Consider the following 23,915-nt stretch of genomic DNA (forward strand, 5'->3'; position numbering starts at 1 on the left):
CCTAAAGCCCCTAACTAGCAAGTAGTGACCTTTGGGACATCTGGCAGACTCAGAGCTCTAGCATCTCCTGACAACAGTGCAAGAGTCAATGAGTCCAGCACAAAAACAGACAAAACGCTAATATAAGGAAAGACCAAAAATTCCTGCGGGGTAAGTAGGCAAGTTAGTTTTTAAGTGCCTGCCTGCCGGCACGTCTCCATCCCCAATTTCTCCTTTCCCCACCCACTCCTACTGGAAAAGTAGACCGCGAGCCTGGAAAGTAGGGGAAAGGTCGCCGTTGTGATTTGGCCCCTCCCATCCTGCTCGTTGCGTCCTTTTCCCGCAAAATCGCAGAGCCTGTGCAAGCTCCCCGGTTCTTGCCCATCCAGCCCCGGTACTTGACCGTGACACATGGAACCGCCAGCCCTACAGCTCTGTGGACCTGTCTAGAGTCAGCGGCCCCGGCGCTTTGGTCCACTGCCCTCCTCCTCCCCAGGAGGAAAGCATGAAACCGCTGACAGCCTTCCGGCGTGGAGGTTCCTTCCCAGCGTCTCCCCAGGACTCTATTTTCTGAGATCCGCCATTGGCTGCTTTCACAGCAGACCGTCTACATTTCTCCGGTTTCACGGGGAGGGTTTGCGTAGTAAGGCTTCCCAGCTCCCAGATCTGGGTATGAAGCTGGCTGCTCACCTCCTAGCTCTTTGGTTCGATCTGAAAGTACCTAAAAATCATCTAGTGGCCCCATTTTAGGTGAGAAAACAGGCCCAGTGAGTACAAAGTGAGTTGTCCGTGTGCAGTCGGGCACAGACGCCAGGGCCAGCTGGGTATTTCACCTTTTCTGACACATGACAAACTTTCGTAGAAAGCAGAACTTAGTACGATGTAACAGGTTCTCGCCATTCCGGTGATACCAAGGGCAAATTAAACCTCAGGACTTCGAATGGGAGGGTGGGGGGCGGTGCCTGGAATCTCGGTACTTCTAGAAAGTGAAAGTCAGCTCTTCAGTCGGGGGAATTTAAATACTGGGGGTGGGGATCTGATGCCTTCTGGCAATCTGTGCTTTGTTGGAAGGTCTGGTGATGAAGCCCTTCTCTGCGGTCCCGCCTTCCTCTGACCTGAGGGCTTTTGGATTTGGACACTTCAGGTGTGTCTCCAGTCCACTTGGTATGGGGGTAAATGTGCTGATTCCCTCCAGTTTCCTGCAGCAGAAAAAGGCAGTCTACGTTAACACATACGCTAGTCCTACTGCCGACCTCAGTGACTCAGACCCCAAGGTGTGTACTTTCTGGAAACAGGTCAGACTGCCAGCGCAGCGCAGCGCAGCGCAGCGCAGGGGCCCAGACCTCGGACCACCCCCGCCTGGGGGCGGGGCCGCGGACGTGCGTCCGGCCCGGTGCGTGCGGCCCGAGTGCGCGTGCGCGGCTCCGGGGCGGGGCCGCGGCTATAAGTGGGCGGCGTGGGCAACGTCGTTCTGCTCCTCTTTCCCGAGGGTTACGCCGTTATACTCAGAGAATCGTCTGGGCTGCGGTTTAACACTAATCGGGAGCTGACTCTTCGGACTCCTGCACTACCCTCTGTTACAGCGAGCGGACCGCTCCTGGCCCTTCCTCCTGGAGGTGAGCGGCCCTGTGGGCTTCCCCGCCTTTCCGCGCCCATTCCCCAGGCTGCGTTGCCCCGCGGGCCGCCTCGGGTTCCCGAGCTCGGGCCGCGCCTCCCGGACTCCTGCTCCTCGCTCGGTCTCCACCTGGGTCCGGAGTCAGCCGCTCCAGCTCTGTTTTCAGGGATGACCCTGTGTTCCATGTGGCTCTCCCCATGCTCTCAAGTGCTGGGTTGGGCGTCCCAGTCTTGCCCTCCCAGAACACCCTTTCTGTCACAGCACTTGGCGTGTTGTGTGTGTGCTAACTGCCTAATTTCTTGCCTAGATCGAAAGCCCCATGAGGGCAGGGTTCATGTCTACCGGACCCCGTATGGCCCTAGTACCTTCCTGGGTGCATAACACATCGTAGGTATTCCGGGTGTATTTGTTAAATAAGTGAACTTGATAGATTTGACTGTCTCGGAATTATTTTGGCTTTATCAAAAAGTTTACGATTAACTGGAACCTGACAGATGTGAGGAGAACCTCTAGGCAGGTTGCTTTCTTAGGGGCATGTGCCGGGCGTCTGGGTGGCTCAGTTGGTTGAGCGACTGCCTTCGGCTCAGGTCATAATCCTGGAGTCCCGGGATCGAGTCCCGCATCGGGCTCCCTGCTCAGCGGGGAGTCTGCTTCTCCCTCTGACCCTCCCCCCCTCTCATGCTCTCTCTATCTCATTCTCTCTCTCAAATAAATAAATAAAATCTTCAAAAAAAAAAAAAGTTATTAGGGGCATGTGCCTACCTTCCCCCTCAAAAACAGAAAGGCTCCATTCAGGAAGGGTTTTGGTCCCTGGACTGTGGCACGGGGATTGTGCATTGCTTTACTTTAGAAGAAGTAAAAGTTTTAAGGAGTGCTCTTGAATTAGTCCAAGAAGCAAGACTAGCTCTGCAGCCATAGTTTACAGTGTAAATATGCTTCTACTGGTCTCTGTCTCCCTGACTGGCTGAGCCTCACCCTTAGTTCCATGGGAAGACAGAAGTCAGGACTGGATGCATGCGTATCCCAAAAGGCTGTAGATTAATCTCACCTCTCTTTCCTCAGTATCCAGAGGCCTTCGAGAAGTGAAGACAGCTCTACTGCTCTACAGAGGAGTGGGGTCATTTCAGCCATGAAGCCTGTGTTGAACCTCTATCTCTTAGGTGTGGTGCTGACCCTGCTCTCCATCTTCGTTAGACTAATGGAGTCCCTGGGAGGCATACTGGAGAGCCCATTGCCTGGGAGCTCCTGGACCACCAGAGGTCAACCAGCCAGCACAGAGCCCCCGAGGGCGTTCCAGACAATCCATCCAGAGGGGTGTGATAAGACCTCTCTCCACCAGCTGTAATCTTGGAACACTGGCCTAAACACATCCAGGCAGTTGTCTAGTTGCTGGGCAGGAAAGCTCAGAACATCAGTGTTACCAGAACTGTTAACAGGCTCTTGAAGAGCCTCTCCATCTGGATGTTCCTTGCCCTGGAAAAAGGGCCTAATATACAGGTGTAAGTGGATTGCCTATGACTGCGATGGAATGATGTCACTGCTCTCCCCAGGGTCTGCTGTACGCTCTGGTGTCCTTGGCAACATGGCTCTGATGCCTCTTAGATAGGGACTTGCGCTTCATATTCAGCAGTTGGGAGATGGTGTCGTTTTCATCTCTGCATCGTCAACATCTGCCAAGAGTTCCTTGGGGCTTGGGTGTCTTGTGGTCAGTTTATGTGGAGGTCAGCTTCTCTCCCATGAGAGCTTGTGTGTGTGTGGACAGTAGTTAAAGTGTGGTGTATGGGTTGGCTGTAGGGAGGGGGATGATGAAATAGTCAAGTGTCCACCTCTCATTGTTTCACATGTAAAGTACTTTCTCCAACACAGCATGTATGCATGTATATTGATCGGAAGGGGGCAGTGGGATGACAAAGCCCGCTCAAGAATGCCATTATGGCCACCATGTGGCTTAAATGAAATTTTCTAATGAAATAAAAATTGAATATATATTTCTAGTATGTGTCATATTGACCTCTGCCCTTGAAATTAGTGATAGGGAAGGGTCTTAATCCTAGATTTGGGGTTTGACATCTTAAAAACTCAGGAGCAGAAAAGTACTTAAAACACTTCGTTTAAAACATCATGTAGGGGCACCCGGGTGGCTTAGTCTTAAACTGACTGAATCTTGATCTCAAGGTCGTGAATTCAAGGCCCTCATTGGGCTCCACACTGGGCATAGAACCTACTTAAAAAAATAAAATAAAAAATATAATGTAAATAAATCTGAATTTGGAGGCAAGGGCAGTTGGGTCTGCCCTGAATCCACCAGTTTTCTGAGCCTGGGCCAAGAATATTCTAGTCCTCTCTTGACTCTCCATTTCAAAAGAAAAATGATTTTCTTCTAGCACCCCCACCTTCAGTCTCCGGGGGAAAGAGGACTATCAGTCCAGTAGGCTTTTTTCCCTCTGTACTGCTGTTATCCATCAGAATGAGTGCTCAGTTTTGATTGTTCTCCAGGTCAGCTGGTAAAATGTCCCACTGGACAGTTGTCTCTGCTCACTCCCAGATCTTTGTAGCTTGGCTTTTACACAGAAATGCAGGGTTTGGGCTTTTTTTTTTTTTTTTTTTCCTTGCCCATATCCACTACTCCTCCATCCCCTACTCCACGTTCAAGTGCATTCACTCCTCTGCCCATGGTAATGTATCCGTTCACACACTCTTGATGTGTGTCATTTTATGTATGGGGAATTGGGTTTACTTTTGGCCAATGGGTAAATTGGTACAATGGCCAAAGGGTACAAATGGTATGGTGCCTCTACTAAGCCATTTTGGCTTCCTGAGTTCTTGAGCCTAAGTGCCAACTACTCTAGAAGCCGGTGGTTTGGGCATCACTTCTATTAATTGCACTATGGTCGTCACTAGTGCTGTTTAGCAAGTATTTCCAGCTTCCCACCTTCTGGGCATGTGCAGTCCGGCTCCCTGATCTCTGTGGATGGCGGGGGTAATGTGGCTCATCTCAGCACAGTACAATGAAAAATACAGTTGGCTTTTTATCTCGGATTTCAGGCACTTCGGCCAGTAGCTATCCTAGAACATACTACTTAAATTTGATATGTTTTCTCATTCTCACACTTCACCTCGTTTGGGGTGTTAACTTGAAGTGGAAGAGCTGCACCTTAAGGCTCTTTCCCCAGATGGTTTAATTGAAATGGTTTACAGGGTGCCAGAACCTTTGTGAGGTCTTCACTCTAAGACAATTTAATCTACTTGGAGATTTTAACAACAGATGTAATGGCCATACCACTGTTTTCCTCTTTCCTATGAATAGGGTGACCTGCTGTCCCCGTTTGCCTGGCAAAGGGATTTTCTGGGGTGCAGTACTTTTCAGTGCTAAAACTGGGACAGGTCTGGGTGAACCAAGACAGGCCAGCAGTCATCCTACCTACAAAGCTGAGTTCAGAACGGCATTTGTCATTGCAAACATTTCTCAGTTTTATCTGTTAACCAGTTAGGGATGAGAAGTAGTTGCCTTTGTGAACCCTGCAAACCCACTGATTTCTCTTTACAGCCCTTGTGCCTGCTTGCGAGCTGGTCAGTTCAGTTCTTGTCTGAGCTAATCTTGGACTTCGTCAATGGCAACCAACAGTATCCAATTCAGGCTGCTAAAATTCTTTCCTCTGACTTTCTCTTAACTTCTTAGATAGATAGATCAAGTATGTCTTCCAAGTTACTGCAGGCAACAGTTTTACCAAATACTTTGCTACTTATGACGAGTTGCCCTCTTCCCATCTTTCAGTAAGATCGCTTTGCTGCCTGCCCTCCAAGTAAGTTAATGTCACACATTCTGAAGTTTTTTGTTGTTTTAAATACATATGCATCACCCACCTCTACAGTCCTATCTCCTTATCAGTCAAGGACACATTAGATTAGGTTCCCTGCAGCAACAACTCTGAATTCTCAGTAGCTTAGAACAGAACAGTTGCCTAAGGCTGTGCTCCCAGGAAGCAAAATTAGGGCCGAATCAGGGAATATTCCCTTCCCGCAGGGTAAGGGGCCTTCTTCCCATCTGCTCAGTGGCACATGGTGATTCCTAGGCTACTGTTTCTTGTTCCTCCCCTTTCCCCTTAGTGCATTCGTCTTGTCCTTGTTCCACCAATATTTATTAGATGGGTGGGGGCTTGTCTTTTTAGTTTAGAGTTCTCCACCTCAAGCCACTTCGGAAAGTGGTGTAGAGACTATTATGCATCACTCGGAGATTCTTGAATTTGAACTTGATGTTGTAGCTGAAGGGAATTACTGAGTTGTCTTCTTCAGAGAGGTATGGTGAATGCAGAGGGGTAGTGAGCTGCAGGAGGGACGGTGAGCTGAATGGTTCTTGACTAGAAGGATCATAGTGGTCTCCAAATATTTCTGCCCTTGCCTTTCAAGCACATAATAGAAGTGCACTTCCTGACACCTTTGTGGTTGGACAAGGCCATGAATTAGTTCTATTAGTTCTGGCCAATGAGTTGTGAGTAGAAGTAACTTGTGTCAGTTCTAGATTGGAACACCTAGATTCTAGATTGGAGCACAGGTTCAAAAACCTCCAAACCTTTCACCTTCTTTTTCCCTCCACTACAGTGACCAGCAATGCTCCAAATGGAACTCTTCCATTAATGTAGGTCTTGGAGTGAGGGTGCCATGGAGTGGAGCCGTTGACTGATCCCTGATGAACGTGTAGTGTAAATACGAAAGAAACCTCTGTTGTGTTAAGCTCCTGCAGCGTAACTTGGCCTATTCTGACTGATACATTGCCTTCAGCACCTAGCGGCTACTGCACATTGACTAAGATTTCATTACTACCTACCTCAGATAACATGCATTAGACAGTGTGCGGGGGGGGGGGGGGCATGTAAACAAACCAATAATGTTTCATGGTTCTGTGATAGAAACGTGTATAGGACATGGGTATATAAAGTTATCTGCTGGCAGGAGGCAGATGGTAAAAGGAAAGCTTCTTAGAGGATCTGAATTTTAAAAAATGAACAGGTAACCACGTTCAGAAAGAGTTCCCTACTGGAGGGAACTGTGAGCAAGGATGTGGAGAGGAGCCCAAGCACAGCATATTTAGAAAGCTGCAAGTACAAACCTTCAATCTGTTACTAGCTTGAGGCCTTAGCTCTAGTGCCATCTAGTGGAATCTAAGGAAGAAGGAAACACTAACTATATGCGGTGTAATGCTTTCCAGATTTGAAGGGCCCTGCCTCTAAAGCTTATGATAGATATCAGAATATTAAGGCCTGGAAGATTTGATCTAGTCTTAACACCGTCCAATAAAAATATAATGCAAGCCACATATGTAATTTAAATTTTTCTAATGGTTACATTAAAAAGAAACAGGAAAAGATATTTTAAACACCTTTAACTCAATATACTAAAAATATTATTTCTACATGTAATCAACCTAAGAAGTTCTTTATGAGATATATAGATATTTTACATTTTTTGGTACTAAGTATTTATTTGTATTGGCATTTTACACTTAGAACATATCTCATTTGGATTAGCCACATTTCAGGTGCTCAGTAGTCCCGTGGCTAGTGGCTACTGTATTGGACAGCATAGATCTTTTCATTTTACTACAGAGGAAATAGAAGGAAACTCAGTAACTTAGACAATATCATTTTCTAGATCTCACTAACTATAGGTTTCTCAATTTTTACAAATTTAACTGTTCTTTTAAAAAAAATTTAAGTTAAAAAAAATAAAAAAAATAAAATAAATTTAACTTTAGAAGTAGGTTGTTTAATTTCCAAATCCCTTGATATTTTCCAAATATTCTTTTTTCATTGATTTCATTGCTCCTAATTTCATTGATTATAGTCAGGGGACATACCCTGTATAATTTTAATTAGTGGAAATTTATTGAGACTTGTTTTAATGGCTCAGCACATGGTATATCTTAGTGAATGTTCAATGTGCACTTGAAGAGAATGTGGATTCTGTGGGTTCTGATTCTGTGTTTTACAGAAAAGTGTACAAAATATTTTTTATAGAAAGTATGCAAAATACAAAAAAATTTTTTACAAAAATTACATAGAGTGGGGCACATGGGTGGCTCAGTTGCTTGAGCGTCTGACTCTTGATTTTGGCTCAGGTCATGATCTCTGGATCGTGAGATCGAGCCCTGCATTGGGCTCTGTGCTGAGCAAGGAGCCTGCTTAAGATTCTCTCTCTCTCCCTCTGCTCCTCTCCCCACAGCTTGCGTGCACGCTCTTTCTCAAAAAAAAAAAAAAAAATTTTACATAAATTTAGTTCGTAGTTATTAAGTCTTCTGTATCCTTATTAATTTCCTATTTACTTGTTCTATGAATTTCTGAGAGAGAAAGGATAAGATATCCAACTCTAATTATCTATTTGTCTATTTTTCCTTTTAGTTTCATCAGTTTTCATTTCATGTTTTTTGAAACTCTGTTATTGGATACATATACATTTAGGATTGTTATGTCTTCTTAAATTGACCTCCTTATCTTTTAAAAATGTCCCTCTTTTGGGGAGACAAATCAGAAGAGACTCTTAATCGTAGGAAACAAACTGAGGGTTGCTGGAGGGGAGGAGGGTGGGGCGATGGGGTAACTGGGTGACGGGCATTAAGGAGGCACATGATGTAATGAGCACTGGGTGTTATATAAGACATGAATCACTGAACTCTACCTCTGAAACTAATAATACACTATATGTTAATTAATTGAATTTAAAAAGTGTCCCTCTTTGGGGTGCTTGGGTGGCTCAGTCAGTTAAGGGTGCAATTCTTGATTTCAGTTCTGGCCGCGATCTTAGGGTCTTGGGATTGAGCCCCACATAGGTCCCTGAGCTCAGCGTGGTGTCTGCTTAAGATTTTCTCTCTCCCAGGGAGCCAGGGTGGCTCAGTCAGTTGGGCATCTGCCTTCAACTCAGGTCATGATCCTGGGGTCCTGGGATAGAGCCCCAAATCGGGCTCTCTGCTCGGTGGGGAGCCTGCTTCTCCCTCTCCCTCTGCCTGCTGCTCTGCCTATTTGTGCTCGCCCCCTCTGTCTCTCTGTCAAATAAATAAATCTTAAAAAAAAAAAGATTTTCTCTCTCCCTCTGCTCCTCCCCCTGCTTGCATGCACACACCCTCTTTCTCTCTCAAAATAAATAATAAATAGTAATAGTCTTTCGAAAAAAATGTACTTCATCACTTGTATTATTCCTTGCCATGAAGTCTTCTTTGTATGATATTAATATAGCCACTCTAGCTGACTTACGATTAGTGGCTGCAAAGTTTATCTTACTCTGTCTCTTTAACTTATGCATCTTTGTATATTGTGGATTTCTTGTAGATAGCATATAGTTGTGCCTTGCTTTTTATACAGATTGGCAGCATCTCATTTTTAATTGGACTGTTTAGGCCATTTATATTTAGTGTAATTATCTATAAGGTTGGGTTTAAATCTTCTCTATCTTGTTATTTTCTGTTTCCCATCTGTTCTTTGTTCCATTTTTCCTCTTACCTTCTTTTGGATTAATTGTGAATTTGTCAGTGTTCTATTTTATCTTCACTTGATTTATTAGCTATACATCTCTGTTAAAAAAATTTTTTTTAAAAGATTTCGTTTATTTATTTGACAGAGTTAGTGAGAGCAGGAACACAAGCAGGGTGAGTGGGAGAGGGAGAAGCAGGCCTCCCGCCAAGCAGGGAGCCCGATGTGGGGCTTGATCCCAGGACCCTGGGATCATGACCTGAGCCCAAGGCAGACACTTAACGGCTGAGCCACCCAGGTGCCCCCTCTGTTTAATTTTTTTAATGGTTCCTCTACTCTAGGATTTACAATAGACATCTTTTAACTTATTATAGTCTAACTTCGAATAGTATTTTACCACCTCGTGTATAATGTAAGAGCCTTGCAATACTACATCTTATTTTCCCCTCTCATCCTCTGTGCCATTCTTGTCATATATTTTACTTATACATATGTTCTAAACCTAATGTTACATATTACATTGTTACAATTTTTAAATAGTCAATTGTTAAAGAACTTTAAAAATTATATGTATACATATTTAATATTTTTACTTACGTATTTACAATTTCTAGTAATTACTTACTGTTTGTATAGATGTAGATTTATAGTTTTTACTATATTTGGAAATCTTCCAGCCCTTATTTCTTCAAATATATATCTTTAACTCAAGAAGTAAACAGTATGTCCAATACAACCCTGACCACATGTTCACAACTTTGGACAGACCACTTTTAGAGCTAATAATGATTCTTCCAAAAGTTTATCTTGTACATAGCTACTTCTTAGCAAATATTTGTAGAGCCATATGTAGGAAATTTCTTTCACACTTTTTATTTTAAAATTTATTTAAAAGAAATACAGTTCATGGTAAATAATTTAAACAGTACAAAAAGTATACTGTGAAAAATAAGTCCTTTTTCACCACCATTACCAATGCCCTACCCCTCCTAGGGCAACCACATTTTTATCCTTCCAGAAATTTTCTGGGCATGTTCAACCATATATGAGTATATATTCTTTTTTAATATACTTTTTATCCAAGTGATAGCAATTTATATATACTGTTCTTTATATTTCTCTAACTTTATATAGGTCTCAGTAATCATTCCATATCAGTATATATAAAGTTGCCTTATTCCCTTAATGGCTGCAAAACACTACATCATATGGAAGTTTCATAGATTAACTGGTGCTCTACTGATGGACATTAACCTTTTACAAGGGAAGGAGAAAAAATGTCAAGAACAGAGAGTACTGGGACACTTGGGTGGCTCAGTAAAGTGTCTGCCTTTGGCTCAGGTCATGATCTGGGGTCCTGGGATCGAGTCCTGCATCTGGCTTCTTGCTTGGTGGGGGGCCTGCTTCTCCCTCTGCCTGCCACCACCTCTGTTTGTGCGCTCTCTCTCTCTGACAAATAAAAATCTTTAAAAAAAAAAAAACAGAGTACTGTGATAAAGGAAAAATAATGACCTTGAAGATTGTTTGAATATTTGAATTTCCAGTATTATAGACTTTGTATCAATAAAAAATAAAAGTTTTCTCTTCTAATGATCAAGTCTTAAGAAGAAATTAGCCAAGGGGCGCCTGGGTGGCTCAGTTGGTTAAGTGACTGCCTTCAGCTCAGGTCATGATCCTGGAGTCCTGAGATCGAGTCCCTCATCGGGCTCCCTGCTCAGCAGGGAGTCTACTTCTCCCTCTGACCTTCCTCCATCTTGTGCTCGCTCTCACTCTCTCTTCTCAAATAATTAAATAAAATATTAAAATACATATATTTAAAAAAAAAGAAGAAGAAATTAGCCACTAAGTTGTAAACTTCTGCCTCTGATATAACAGCTTTGGAAAAAACACCAGTGAGAAGCAGGACTCCTACCTCATGTTAAGAGAAGCACCAGGAAATTTAACCCCAATCATGGGAGGATTGCACTAGTGTGTGTCTTGAGAGTTTAAAAGACATGGGGGAACTGACTTACCTTTTTGGCTTGCTCCTTGTATAAACACCAAAGTGAAAGAGCCTGGTAGCTGTCCAGTCATAGAGGGATAATTACTATCTCACCCCTCCTCAACTTCATGCAACCTGAAGAAATCTTTGAGTGGATGTTTCTTGTCCTGGTACCAAAAATAGAAGATTGCAAGGGGAGAGAAGAAGTTGGTGCCACTACAATGCTATGCTAGTAAATGTTTGACACCAGCTCTCTGAGGGGGAATATATATAATAAATCATACATAGTACACATGTTATATATAATTACTACATATATAGCATAATATAGCATATATATAGTATATACATTATATTAGAATTCAATATTATGTACTATAATTAGTAATTAAAAATATTCTATATTATAGAATTATATGTAATATATACATATGGACATATACATATATGTACATATATGTGTTATATATGTTTTCTCTAAAATTTTACTGACATTGGGGCTCGTGGGTGGCTTGGTCTCTTGGGCATCTGAGTCTTGATTTCAGCTCAGGTTGTGATCTCAGGGCCGTGGGATCAAGTCCCACGTCGGGCCCTGCACTCAGCACGGAGTCTGCTTGTCCCTCTCCCTCTGCTCCTCACCCCACTTGCTCACTCTCTCTATCTCTAAAATAAATAAAATCTTAAAAAAAAAATTTACTGACATAATGTATAGCACACAATTCACAACTAACAATAAAACACACAGTACTCTTGTCCATTTCATATAGCCAATTGATTCTCACAAATCTTTCACTGATTTTTGTCAAACTCTTGTATTCCTAGCCAACCTATGCAACTGACAAAGTGTAGTTCTGACATGAATGTTGGCTGATTTTCCCACTTATATTAGTAAGAAGAAAGAGAACTAAGCAAGTTATATGTTGGAACTTTATATGTTCATCAGTGACTTAAGCAACTTCTTTGCTAAATCAGATAACTTTCAATATACTGGGAGACGCCTCAGATCTTTCTGTGCTTACCATACAACAACTACAGATGCACTTTTAAGTTTACTGCATCATTAACATTTTCTCTATGGCTTTAGACAGCCAACAAAACAATAAATCAAGGCGTGATGAGTAGCATTTACTGGTTCCATGATGTAAATAACTCTCAACGTGGCTGGTTTGAAGGCAGTGACCGACAGGAAGTTCCTGAACACACACTGAGAAGAGATAGTCGTAGTGCTCCATTATATAGTATTTCTACCACGTAGGGACAATAGACGTAAATAACCTCTAGAGAGTAGTAATTAAGAAGATGAGTTTGGACCATTACCTTTGCTTTTGTATAATTTATTTTAAGTGTAAGTTTATATAATTAAATTTTTAATAATGGCTGTGTTTAACAACTGCCCTGTAAACTTCCTGAGCATTTTACAGTTTTCACAATCTCTTCTACCCTGGCTCTGGCATTACCACTAGGCCACACATCCTCATTTGCCCACTGTTTACAAATAAATAAGCCTCTTGGCTTTGTTAACAGCCTGGTTTAAAAAAAAAAAAAATTCTCATTTATCCCATGAAATGGGGTAGGAAAGATTGGGGTGAATTGCTTGCCTCTGTCCTGAGCTCCTCTGGCCAGGTGAGGGCCTGACTTTAGGCGATCAGTTCGCTCAGAGAAAGTTTTTGTGAGGAGCTCCCCCATGGGGGGAGAGGATTGAAGGCTATGGGCTTCCTGAGAGCCTGCCTTGCTGTTCTGGTCAGCTCACTGCTCTCTTGGCATAACCATGGGGCAGTCATTTTCCTCATGGATACAGAGAGATTGAGGGAAAATGGACTAAGACTACATTACTGCTAGTGTGTAGTGCATAGGAAAGGGGAGAAGAAAAGCCCTGCTCACCCCCAATCCTTCCTTGCCTTTTCTATTTTTCCTTTCCTGTTGTTACCCATCACATTCCTTGATGTCATGCCTGTCATTGTGAGCCGACAGGCCCTCCCTGGCCTGGTGGACAGCCTGTAAGTCAGGAGGGGAAGTGGAGCTGTGGAGGTGTGGGGGAGTAGTGGTCACACCAACACCTCGGAATTGGGCTGGGTCTGCGTGGAGCCCCAGAGATGGTCCCCAGCCCGTTCTTCCCAAGAACCAATGAGTAAAATTAGGGGCCTCCCACCTGAGGTCAGGGAACCAGGCCCTGGAGTGGAACTTGGGGTGGAAGATGGCCTTCTTTGTCAACTGATTCATTCTCCAGAATTCAACTTGTTCTCTGACTCGGCGGTGTTTGAAAGCAACTTTATCCAGGTACCCGCGTGGCAGCTCAGAGCCCGCTCCCTTTCCCTTTCCAAAACTTGCTTCAGAGGGTTGATCCAAAAATGCTGTGGCCTCTGAAAGCCCTGAGGAGGAGAAGGAAGCTGCTATGGCTAGAGACAACCAGAGGGTCTGGATCCCAAGTTCAGCTCAGTTTGTGCCTAAGGCCTCGTGGGGCTCCCCGCAGGTCATATGCTTTCAGGAAACAGAATTACACACTGCAAAAGGGCCCATCAGAGCTCACTCTCCATGCAGTGTCCATGGGCACCCTCCCAGGGCCACCAGGGAAGGGATGCTGGATTAGAGGGAATGAAGGTTGCTGTCAGAATCCCTGCTCTGAAACCCAAACTCCTCTCTCCGGGATGGTTTAGAAATAGCCTTGTTTGAGAGCCAAGCCCCTAGAATCGCCTTGCCCAGATTCTACATCCCCTAAAGGGTGGTGATACGGCCAATGGAAGTGAGCATTTTTGGCCTGGGAAGCATGGGACCATTGAGAGTATGGGGCGGTCATTTTAACATAGTTTGGGATATGTGGCTGGCTCAGTCGGTGGAGCATGCGACTCTTGGTCTTGGGGTCGTGAGTTCAAGCCCCACACTGGGGGTAGGTTTTACTTAAAAAATAAAAAAATGACATCTTATTGAGGGTCTGCCCGCCTCCCTCTAGAGGTCTAGCTGGACCTCCCGTGCTCTCTGCAGGTGTGGTAGAACCAGCTCCTCAGTCAGCAAGCTGTGTGCTGCATGTGGGGCAGGAGATGTAGAGAGATCCGATAGTGTCCCTGCCAAGGAGCTGATGACTTTGTCAATTTAAAGGGTATGTTATAAAATGGTAACTGCTAAGAAAGCTCTGTCAGGTGGTTTGGACCAGCTGATCCCTAAAGCATGAGCAGAGAGAGGGGGTGCCAGTGTTTAGGGGGCTCAGAACACTCTTGGGACTTGGGCAGTTGAAGAAGGCTCCCCAGAAGAGGGGGGTTAAGTCATTCTTTGAAGTATCGTTGAGACTTTGGTAAGTGGAAGAGCAGGGGGGAGGCCATTCCAGGCCAAGGGACTTCAAGTCCCAGGGCGAAGGCGGGAGGCTGAAGTGCACAGGGAGGGTCTGCAGTCAGGAATCCCTGTGATGGAGTCACAAAGCAGCGAGGACTTACAGGAGAGAGTGGAGACAATCTGAGCTTGATTTGGAGATGCCTTCACACAACAGTGAGCTACTCCCTGACAAAGTCCCTCAGATTCCAGCCAGCCACATCATGGCTCCGGGCGCTCCCTGGTTCCTGTGCTGCCCCAGGGGGCTGCGGAGTGGGGCCATCAGCGGGCCACCTGGGGGCGTGCTCCTTCCTAACACAGTCTTGGTGGAGAAGGAGCAGTGACGTGGGAAATCCAGATTCCAAATTCCAGTCATTTCTATTGGGGTGTGATGTTTTGGCAGGAGGTTTATTCTCTGAATATGTTCTCTTTGACCTGAAATTAAAAAATTCTCTGGGTAGACACGTAGTGACTCAGGCAGCAGGAAACTCAGACCGTACCAGGGAGCGGGAAAGCCTGCCTGCCAAAGCTGCCCCATGGGGGAGTTAAACGTTTACTTGAGGGGCACCTGGGTGGTGCCGTCGGTTGAGCATCCGATTCGTGGTTTCTGCTCTGGTCGTGATCTCAGGTTCATGGGATCGAGCCCAGCCCTGGGCTCTGCACTCAGCACAGAGTCTGCTTGAGATTCTCTCTCCCTCTCCCTCTGCCCCTCCCACTCATGCTCCCTCTCTCTCAAATAGATAAATCTTTTAAAAAGTTTACTTGAAAGGATCCAACCCACACAGTTAGGTGATTCCCTTTCTCCCCGCTCCTCAGAATCTCTGCCATCACCTCTAAGAAACATCACCCACAAACGTTTATTTATCACTTACTCAATGTATGCAGCCCCCTGTGTTTTATAATACATATGAATCTCATTCTACAACATGGGCTCCAAGAAATGTTTTTTTTTTCCTTCAAAATAAAAACTCACTTTTCTAGGGGCACCTTCTACTCAGCTCTGTGGGAACTTAAATTTCAGTCCTTCCTGGGGCTTTCCCCTTGTCCCCAGTTCCACCATGGCTGTGAAATGGTTCTGATGGTCCTACAAAGTCTAGAACATTGGGAGAAGTCCCTCTGGTCTTGGGAACATAGGGAAACCCCCTCAAATGTCCTTACCCTGGTCCCTGTGGTTCCTTGGAGGCTTCTCTGCCTGTCCTGGACAGTGAAGTGGGGGTGTCTTAGCTGAAACGCTGTGCCCAGTGCCAAGCATCCAGTCTCCCTGTCCTGCCCCAGCCTCAGATGCTGCAAGAGAACAAGTTCTTATTTCACTTAAGATCCAGCAACAAGCTGGGCCCTCCCTCACCTTGCAGAAAGCTCCCCAAACCTCCCTCACATTGGGCTGCTTGGGTCTTCCCCATTCAACAGCTCTTTCCTCCCTCTCTTCCTCTTCTGGAACTTTCTTTATATAATCTCCCTTCCAGATCATTGGAAGCCTTGCTGGCTTCTTCTACCCAAGGATGGAGGAATAAAATTTTAATGCCTCTCAGCTTTTTCTTACTAATGCATCTTTTTAAAGTTAGATAATGCAGGGGCACCCGGTTGGCTCAGTTGGTTAAGCATCCAACTCTTGATCTGGGCTCAAGTCATGATCTCAGGGTCATGAGATGGAGCCCCACATAGGGCTCCCTGCTCTGCGCAGAAGTTTGCTTGTCCCTCTTCCTCCCCCTGCCCCTCCCCCACTCTCTCTCCCCATCTCAAAAAAAAATAAATAAGTAAGTAAATAAATAAATAAAATCTTTAAAGCTGGATAATGCAGAGGCCACAAAGAAGGGCAACACAGTTTCCTGTTACCAGTGAGCTGGTCTATTTGGGGAGACCCACAGAAAGGACGGATGCTGGTCATGGCCCAGCCCAGTGTGCCGCACACCTTCAAGAAGCACAGGTGCTCGAAGCACGTCACCAAGTTGAAGTGCTGCTTCCTAGCCTCTCTATTCTTGCACCCTTGTCTTCCGCTTCTCTCTGACCCACGTACCTGGGGCTGATTTCTAGGTCACTAAGCCCGGAAGCTGGATGGATGTCTATGAAGGGTCTACCACTGTGATCCTCGGGGTGACCTCCTCAGTGCCCTCCTTGCCACTCCCCAACGTCCTCCTGATGGCCAACGTCACCTGGCCCCAGGGTCAGTTTTCCTCCTGGACCACACCTGACTGTGCTCCCGTGGTCACCCTCAGCAGGTAAAGAAAGGCCGGAGGGAGGGGCCGGAAGGGGCCAGAAGACCACATTCTTTTGCAGCTGGATTTTAGATAAAAGAAAGGGCAGTGTGTTCATGTATAAACTATGTAGAATTCACTCATTAATTTAACAAGCATTTCTTTAGGGTCTGGGTGTACCAGGCAGTGTGCTTGGTGCTGTGGGGTACAGAGCACGCGTCCCTGTCTCAGCCTGGTCTTGAAGGATCTTGGCTTCCATTTATTTATTTATTTGTTTGCTTATTTATTTATTTATTTTGATTTATTTACATTGACTTATTGATTTATTTAATATTTATATTGATTTATTTATACATATTCTTTACTTATATTTTTATTTATATATTTACATTGTCTTCATTTATATTTATAGACATATAAATTTATTTACGTTTATAGACTTAGGGCTTCCCCCCCCAAAAAAAAGGTGAGGGGTATGAAAGTCAGTTGGGATTATGCAGTGTTAAAATTTAAAAAAAAATAAATAATACCAGATGTATAGGACATCCATCCTTCTTAACTCTGTCAGCACAGTTAACCAGGATATAGGGAGAAGATCTGGAAATGGAGTCAGAACACCTCAGTTCCGGGTCCTACTTACGCAGATCTAAACTTGGGCAAATCAGTTAGCTGTTCTGACCCTCAGTTTCAACATCTGTAAAATGGAATTAATATCTTTCATCAAAGGGTTGTTGTGAGGATTGAATGAGATGTTACACATCGGCTATCTGCCATTATTATTGATGTGGGCAGGTTCTTTAGTGAGGAAGGCCCTGGAAGTCAGAGAAGAGTCGGTCTTAGCAATTGTTCCCACTTCAGGGCCACGAGCGTCCTCCTGGGGCAGCCCCCAGGCAGTGGTGGGAGCCTAGTGAGGTTGGGCCAAGCACTAGGTGGGCACAGCACGGTTGATTGAACCGGTGAGCTCCTCCCTATGGGAATTTCCTGATTGTGTCTAGGATTCTCCCCCTGAAGTTTGTGGAGCTACAAATCTGTGACCGGCTCCAACGCATCCTGCGGGTTAGGACAGTGACTGAAAAGATCTACTACCTGAGGCTTCACGAAAAACACCCAGAAGCTGTGTTTCAGTTCTGGATCCGCTTGGTGAAAATTCTGCAGAAAGGTCTATCCATCACCACCAAAGACCCGAGAATCCAGTTCACTCACTGCCTGGTGCCCAAAATGTCCAACAGCTCCACTAGAACAACAGTAAGTGGGGCCTCCCACCAAGACCTGCTGGAGTGAGGGGGGCTGGGGAGCACAGCGCCTCAGAGCACTGCTGGATATTAAAGTCTAGCGTTGTAGGGGCAGACTTCATTTTCAAGGGCCAATGACACACACACACCAAACCGAGGTCTACAAACATAAAAAGCAAATTCATTTACTTTTCCTAAAAAAGAGCTATAAAGGGCTTAGCTCACTTAAAAATTGCTTTCTGTTGTTTTTATCCCCCCAGTATATAAAAGAATAATGTTCACTGAAGAAAATTAGAAAATTACAGAAAAATCGCTCCCACTTCTCTCCAACCCCACGCAATCACTTGGAACATTCTGGCATACTTCCTTCCAGTCTTCCGTTTTATTTATTTTCTTTTTTTGTTTGATCTTTATTAGGTTTTGGCATTAAAGTTATACTGTCTTTTTCATATCAACTGAAGAATTTTGCATGTGCTTTCACATTGTTCAGTATTTTAAAACTTTGAAAACATTTATTCTTTAAAGGTTAGAGGCTAGATTAAACTTGCTAGGAGTCCATCTAATCCAGGTATGTATGTATGTATGTATGTATTTATTTATTTATTTATTTATTTATATTATTATTATTTTTTCTTTCTCCAAGCTTTTATTTAAATTCCAGTTAGTTAGCATATAGTGTAATACTAGTTTCAGGTGTAGAATTTAGTGATTCATCGTATACCTACAACACCGGGTGCTCATCACAAGTGTCCTCCTTAATCCCCATCATCTTTTAACTCATCCCTGCCCCCCCCACCTCCCCTCCAGCAACCCTCAGTTTGTTCTCTATAGTTATGAGTCTGTTTCCTGGTTTGCCTTTTTTTTTTTTCCCCCATGTTCGTTTTCTTAACAGTCTTCCATTTAAAATTAATTTTTAATTATATATTTGAGGATATTAAATATATGTTTCTGAATGTTGCTGTTTTTTTCAACTTAGATTATATCAGAGGCATCTTCCCATTTCTTTTTAAAGTTCTTTATGCACATCATTTTGATAATTCCATGCTGTTCAGTAGTTGTATGAATGCATTAAAATTCATATCGCCATTCTCCTATTATCAGCCATTTAGAGTTGTTTCTAACTTTTCATTACTGTAAGCGATTCTAAAACAAGCATTTATGTGTATGGTCCACATTTCTGATTGTTTTCTCAGGATAGATTATTAGAAGCAGAATTCAAAGGGTATGAACATTTTTAAGGCTCTTTATACATATGGCCAGATTATTTCCAGGAAGCTCATGCCAAAGTATACTCTCTCCAATGAGTGTCTGTGTCACTGTATCCTTATCACAATTGAGAAGTACACATTTTAATAAATGTTCTAATACGATAGGTAAAAAAAGTAGCAGCTCTTTGATTTTCAGTGAGTTTGAACATTGTTATATATATATATTTCTTTTTGCATTGTCTATTGTGTTCTTTGGCTATTTTTCTATTGGCAGCTTTGTGTTTTTCTAAATTGATTTGTAAAATAAAGCTTTTTATACATCAAGAATTTTAACCCCTTGGGGCGCCTGGGTGGCTCAGTCGTTAAGCGTCTGCCTTTGGCTCAGGTCATGATCCCAGGGTCCTGGGATCGAGTCCCACATCGGGCTCCCTGCTCGGCAAGAAGCCTGCTTCTCCCTCTCCCATTCCCCCTGCTTGTGTTCCCTCTCTCGCTGTCTCTCTCTCTGTCAAATAAATAAATAAAATCTTAAAAAAAAAAAAAATCAGGGGCGCCTGGGTGGCTCAGTTGGTTAAGCGACTGCCTTCGGCTCAGGTCATGATCCTGGAGTCCCAGGATCGAGTCCCGCATCGGGCTCCCTGCTCAGCAGGGAGTCTGCTTCTCCCTCTGACCCTCCCCCCTCTCATGCTCTATCTCATTCTCTCTCTCAAATAAATAAATAAAATCTTTAAAAAAAAAAAAAATCAGGGGCGCCTGGGTGGCTCAGTTGGTTAAGCAACTGCCTTCGGCTCAGGTCATGATCCTGGCGTCCCGGGATCAAGTCCCGCATCGGGCTCCCTGCTCGGCGGGGAGCCTGCTTCTCCCTCTCCCGCTCCCCCATCTTGTGCTCTCTCTCTCTCTCAAATAAATAAATAAAATCTTCAAAAAAAAAAAAAAAAGAATTTTAACCCCTTAATCACAAGTTTCTGCAAGGATTTGCTTTTCCCTTTCAGTTTATTTGAGGCTCCTGCCCACCCCCATGCCTTTTGACACACAGAAGGCTTGTCCCAGACCTGCTTAGGGTAGAGGCACAGAAAGAGCTTGATCGGCTGGATTGCCTAACACCTTCAGGTTTCAGAATCTATTTTAAGATTTTATTTGACAGAGAGAGAGAGACACAGTGAGAGAGGGAACACAAGCAGGGGGAGTGGGAGAGGGAGAAGCAGGCTTCCCGTGGAGCAGGGAGCCCGATGCGGGGCTCGATCCCAGGACCCTGGGATCATGACCTGAGCCGAAGGCAGATGCTTAACCGACTGAGCCACCCAGGCGCCCCAAGGTTTCAGAATCTAAACACTTTCCTCCTCTCATTTTAGTTGCAGTCTTTAGGTATGCTCTCACTAACTTCCAAAGTCAGCCTGACAGCTCTGCTGGCCGGGTTTCTAAATGTTCCCGAGCAGTAGCCATAGCAGCCCATCAGAGAGGGGAGGAGGCGATCCTGCCAGGGGCCCAATGTGGTCTGATGATCCTGGAGTTTAATGCTTAAGGAACAGGTGCCCGGGTGTAGTCTGGAAGATTCAAGTGAGTTCCTTCAAAGTTCTGGCCCGAGGAGGCCACAAACTCTCAGAGTGCAGACCTGGTCCTCTGACTGTAAATTTCTCCACCCAGCCTGAAAGCAGCCTCTCGTCATCCACTCAGCCCAGCGAAAACTTCATGCTGTTGGTGGCTGAGCAGACCCGTGACAGTTTCTCAAATATCTCAGGAAGACCCCAGCTCACAGCAGACAGGTGGGTCCTCCAGGCAAGAACCTGCAACATCCCTTCCTGCGGCACTGAGCTGTGGGTGGGGTCAGTGACACCCTCCGCCAAACTAGCTCAGTTCCTTCTTTTTATTCTAGACAATTATGCGTACAGCTTCTCCCCTCAGTTTTATTATAAGCCTGTCCTTGAAAACAGGGTCTGTGGCTGATGGATCTGAATATTTCCTAGGCAAACTGCAGTGTTTTCATAAACAGTGCTCAATAAAAGGGATGAGGGATGAGTAAATTAATTCAAAGAAGGGTAAGCTAATAAAGCAGGCTCAGGGAGTTAGATATTGACTGTCTCCAGTCCCAGCTCACCAGGGTCCCCTGGGTGAGACAATTCTGAGTTCTCTTTGCCTCACTTATCTGTCCTGTAAAATGGACAGAATAGACAGTAACCCAAAGCAGAAATGGCTCCAACACCATTTGCTAAGTAATTGTATGGGACTCTGTGCAACAAGTGATGGAAAACAAAAGCAAATCATGCAACCAATACGTTGAACAAGTACGACTTGAAGGGTATCATCAAAATGTAAATTTATTTTTGTCTTCCCTTTATATTTTTTTCAGTGGGAGAAGCTTTCTTCTTGCCCCGAGATAAAAGCTGGTTCTCTGACAGGCCCCATAAGCATATGGGCTCCCCCTTAAAACATAAAAGATCCTTTGGTCCCTTTAAATTGCAAAAGCAGCATCAATTCTGAAATTAAAATGTCTGGTGCCTGATAATTATCAAAACTCTGAACTGTTCACAGCTTCCCTCAACCTGGCCTCGTGTTCAGATGGTCCTCCATAGTGGGAACTGGGTTGTCACTCCTCTTGTTCTGTTTCCTAATTTTAAAGCTCACTTTTTCTCTTATGAGCTTTCTTGGGTTCTTTGGAGTCCCATACCTGACAGCCCCCACCCCCACCCCTCACTGCAGCTCTGGTGATGCTCTGACGTCTTCCTTTCATCTGGCCACCACCCCCCTCAGGCTCTGGCTCTGTGGGCATCCACACCACCCAGGCACTAGCTGTCATAGCCCTTTAAGGGAGTCCTCTTGGGCAGGGCTTATTTTAAAGCTAAAGACAGGAGACAGCAACACAGCCCCCCGGGAATCCTAAGTACTAGGCCATAAACACTTCACAAAAACGACACAAGAGGGAGCTCTGGAGCCCAAACCAGAAAGCTACCTTGACCTACCCTCATTCCGGAAAGTTCAGGAAAACCATTTCACATTAAAAATAACCGTCAGAAAAGGATAGTAATCAAACCCCCACGCAAAATTATATAAGGAAAAAAGGAGTATATGAAGCATAGTAAAAGCTTACAGACAACAAAAACACACTAAAAAGACATGCCTTGCAAAACAAATGAAAACTACAACCCAGCATTTCAAAATGAGCTGAAAGAAATTAAGAAAGTGATAGAATATATGAAAGAACAACACAACCCAGAATTTAAAAGATTTATAAATGTGGTGATAAAACCGAGGAAAGAATCAGACATTTTTAAAGAAACGATTATTTCCAAAACGAAGCCTAAACCAGAGAGAATACAAGAGCAAACAAAGCAGATAATGCCTTAAGAGAAATGAAAGGATAAAGGGAGAGCTTAAAGAAAGAAAATAAGCATGTGTCTCACTTAGAATCAAAATTTTAAGAAATTTAGCTACACTCTGTGTTTTTCTAGACACACTAAGTGGCTGTGACCTTTTGTCAAGTTATTACTGTTTTTGGAGAACTGTCTTAAGGTTTTCTTTGGCTTTCTGCTGCTGCTCGGCAGGTTATAGTGGGCCTCAGGCTGATTCCAGTGGGCTCAGATCTTGCCTTTGAGTCTTACTTAACACATGAGGTTCTCAACACATAAAAGCGACACTTAAGGTTTGGAGGGGAGTCTGTTCCAGTCCAGCAGAGCAGGCCTTAGCTTGAGCCTCCCTCCTGCTTGGCTTTCTCTGTTCAAGTCACTCTTGACACATCCCACCACATACACATGTTGTCGCTGTCACTGGCCATCATTGCCACGTTCCCATCTATGCTGAAGGCACCTGTACTGGAAAAGACATAATTTAAAAACGGTTTTTAAATTAAATTCTTAACAATGCTTTCTTTTTCTTTTATTGCTTGCAATGACCCCCAAATTCCTGGGCTCCAACAGTAACACCAACATTGCCATCAAAACAGACAAACTGGACAGCTACAAGATACCCTCCCCAGTGGCATCTCCAGTCACCTTGAATATACCCATGAGAGCCACCTTGAGCCACAGCCTCTGGGAACAAGAGAATCCAGATGAGCACTTCCTGCAAGCTCCTGTTGCCAGTTCCCTAGGAGAGAACCTTTTGGGACCCTGACACCTAGCCCAAACAGGGTGATCTTCCCTAGCTTCATTCCGTGAACTTGCGACAACCTCCTATAATGCTGTTTTCCCACTGTGGGCCAAAGACCATGGGAGAGGTATGATGGTGTTTATAACAAAGTGCTGCTGTACTTCCACCAATAAACCTCCAAGTGAGTTCCTAATTGTTATAAGTTGTGCTCTGTGGGGCTTCGGGCTGGGGATGGACTAATTAGGAGCAGGAGCTCACCCCTTAGGGAAATAAGTGGGGAAAATGTTCTGTCTACTCCTTTGAAACCCCAAAGCAGCCAAGAAAAGCCCAGAAATCCAGTCCAGAGGAAACAGCCAGGGCAGAAACCCAAGGTCCTCTTTCAGAGGGGTGGGGGGAACCAGAGGCAGGACTGCTACCAGCCCAAAGGGAAAGAAATCTTGAGAACTATGCTGACCAATTGGGAGATAACTTTGTGTGGCCCCACTTACCTCAAGCAAGAAATTGAGTCTTTACCACCCCAATCCCCATGTTCGTGTAAAGCTGTGAAGGCTCACCCTGGGCCATGCAAACCTTGGTTGCTAATAAAGACATGGCTTCTGGTAAGGATGACGATGACCACCTGTCACTGGAAGGCCTACCTGACTTGACTCTTCCCACCCTGGACCTAATGAAAGCAACCTGGAAGACACAGTAATTGTGTGTGCATATGAGGGGCGAGCAGGAGCGTGGGCCAGCCTCTGGACCAATGGCAGATGTTTACTTGGAAAATACTACCACAATATGCAGGAACTCTTTATTAGGTCCCTGCTAGGTGTCAGATACTGGTCAGGATGCTGGGTAAATTCAAGAGAGGGAGAGAGACAGGTTA

The 23,915-nt window shown here is 44.5% G+C and overlaps 2 protein-coding genes across 2 annotated transcripts; both read left to right on the forward strand.

The window, feature by feature from the left end:
* The first annotated feature begins 1,455 nt into the window (after positions 1 to 1,455).
* On the forward strand, positions 1,456 to 3,582 carry HILPDA (hypoxia inducible lipid droplet associated). Its single transcript, XM_036089281.2, is given in 3 exon segments — positions 1,456 to 1,595; positions 2,657 to 2,874; positions 2,877 to 3,582. Coding segments are annotated over 2 exon segments (189 nt in total). The 5' UTR covers positions 1,456 to 1,595; positions 2,657 to 2,723; the 3' UTR covers positions 2,915 to 3,582.
* Positions 1,463 to 23,240, forward strand: GARIN1A (golgi associated RAB2 interactor 1A). Its single transcript, XM_036089280.1, has 5 exons — positions 1,463 to 1,595; positions 16,367 to 16,551; positions 17,523 to 17,772; positions 20,609 to 20,727; positions 22,876 to 23,240. The coding sequence occupies exons 2-5, from the start codon at positions 16,388 to 16,390 to the stop codon at positions 23,069 to 23,071; spliced, it is 729 nt and encodes a 242-aa protein (XP_035945173.1). The 5' UTR covers positions 1,463 to 1,595; positions 16,367 to 16,387; the 3' UTR covers positions 23,072 to 23,240.
* Positions 23,241 to 23,915: the final 675 nt, after the last annotated feature.

Source organism: Halichoerus grypus, chromosome 12 (genome assembly GCF_964656455.1).
Source record: "Halichoerus grypus chromosome 12, mHalGry1.hap1.1, whole genome shotgun sequence".
NCBI classification, from domain to species: Eukaryota; Metazoa; Chordata; class Mammalia; order Carnivora; family Phocidae; genus Halichoerus; species Halichoerus grypus.

Bases quoted from the DNA above. Each gene is read 5' to 3' on its own strand.
- GARIN1A (XM_036089280.1), top strand. From the start codon at position 16,388: ATGGATGTCTATGAAGGGTCTACCACTGTGATCCTCGGGGTGACCTCC. The intron at 16,552-17,522 runs GTAAAGAAAGGC...GATTGTGTCTAG, and splicing joins CCCGTGGTCACCCTCAGCAG to GATTCTCCCCCTGAAGTTTG. The intron at 20,728-22,875 runs GTGGGTCCTCCA...GGGCTCCAACAG, and splicing joins CCCCAGCTCACAGCAGACAG to TAACACCAACATTGCCATCA.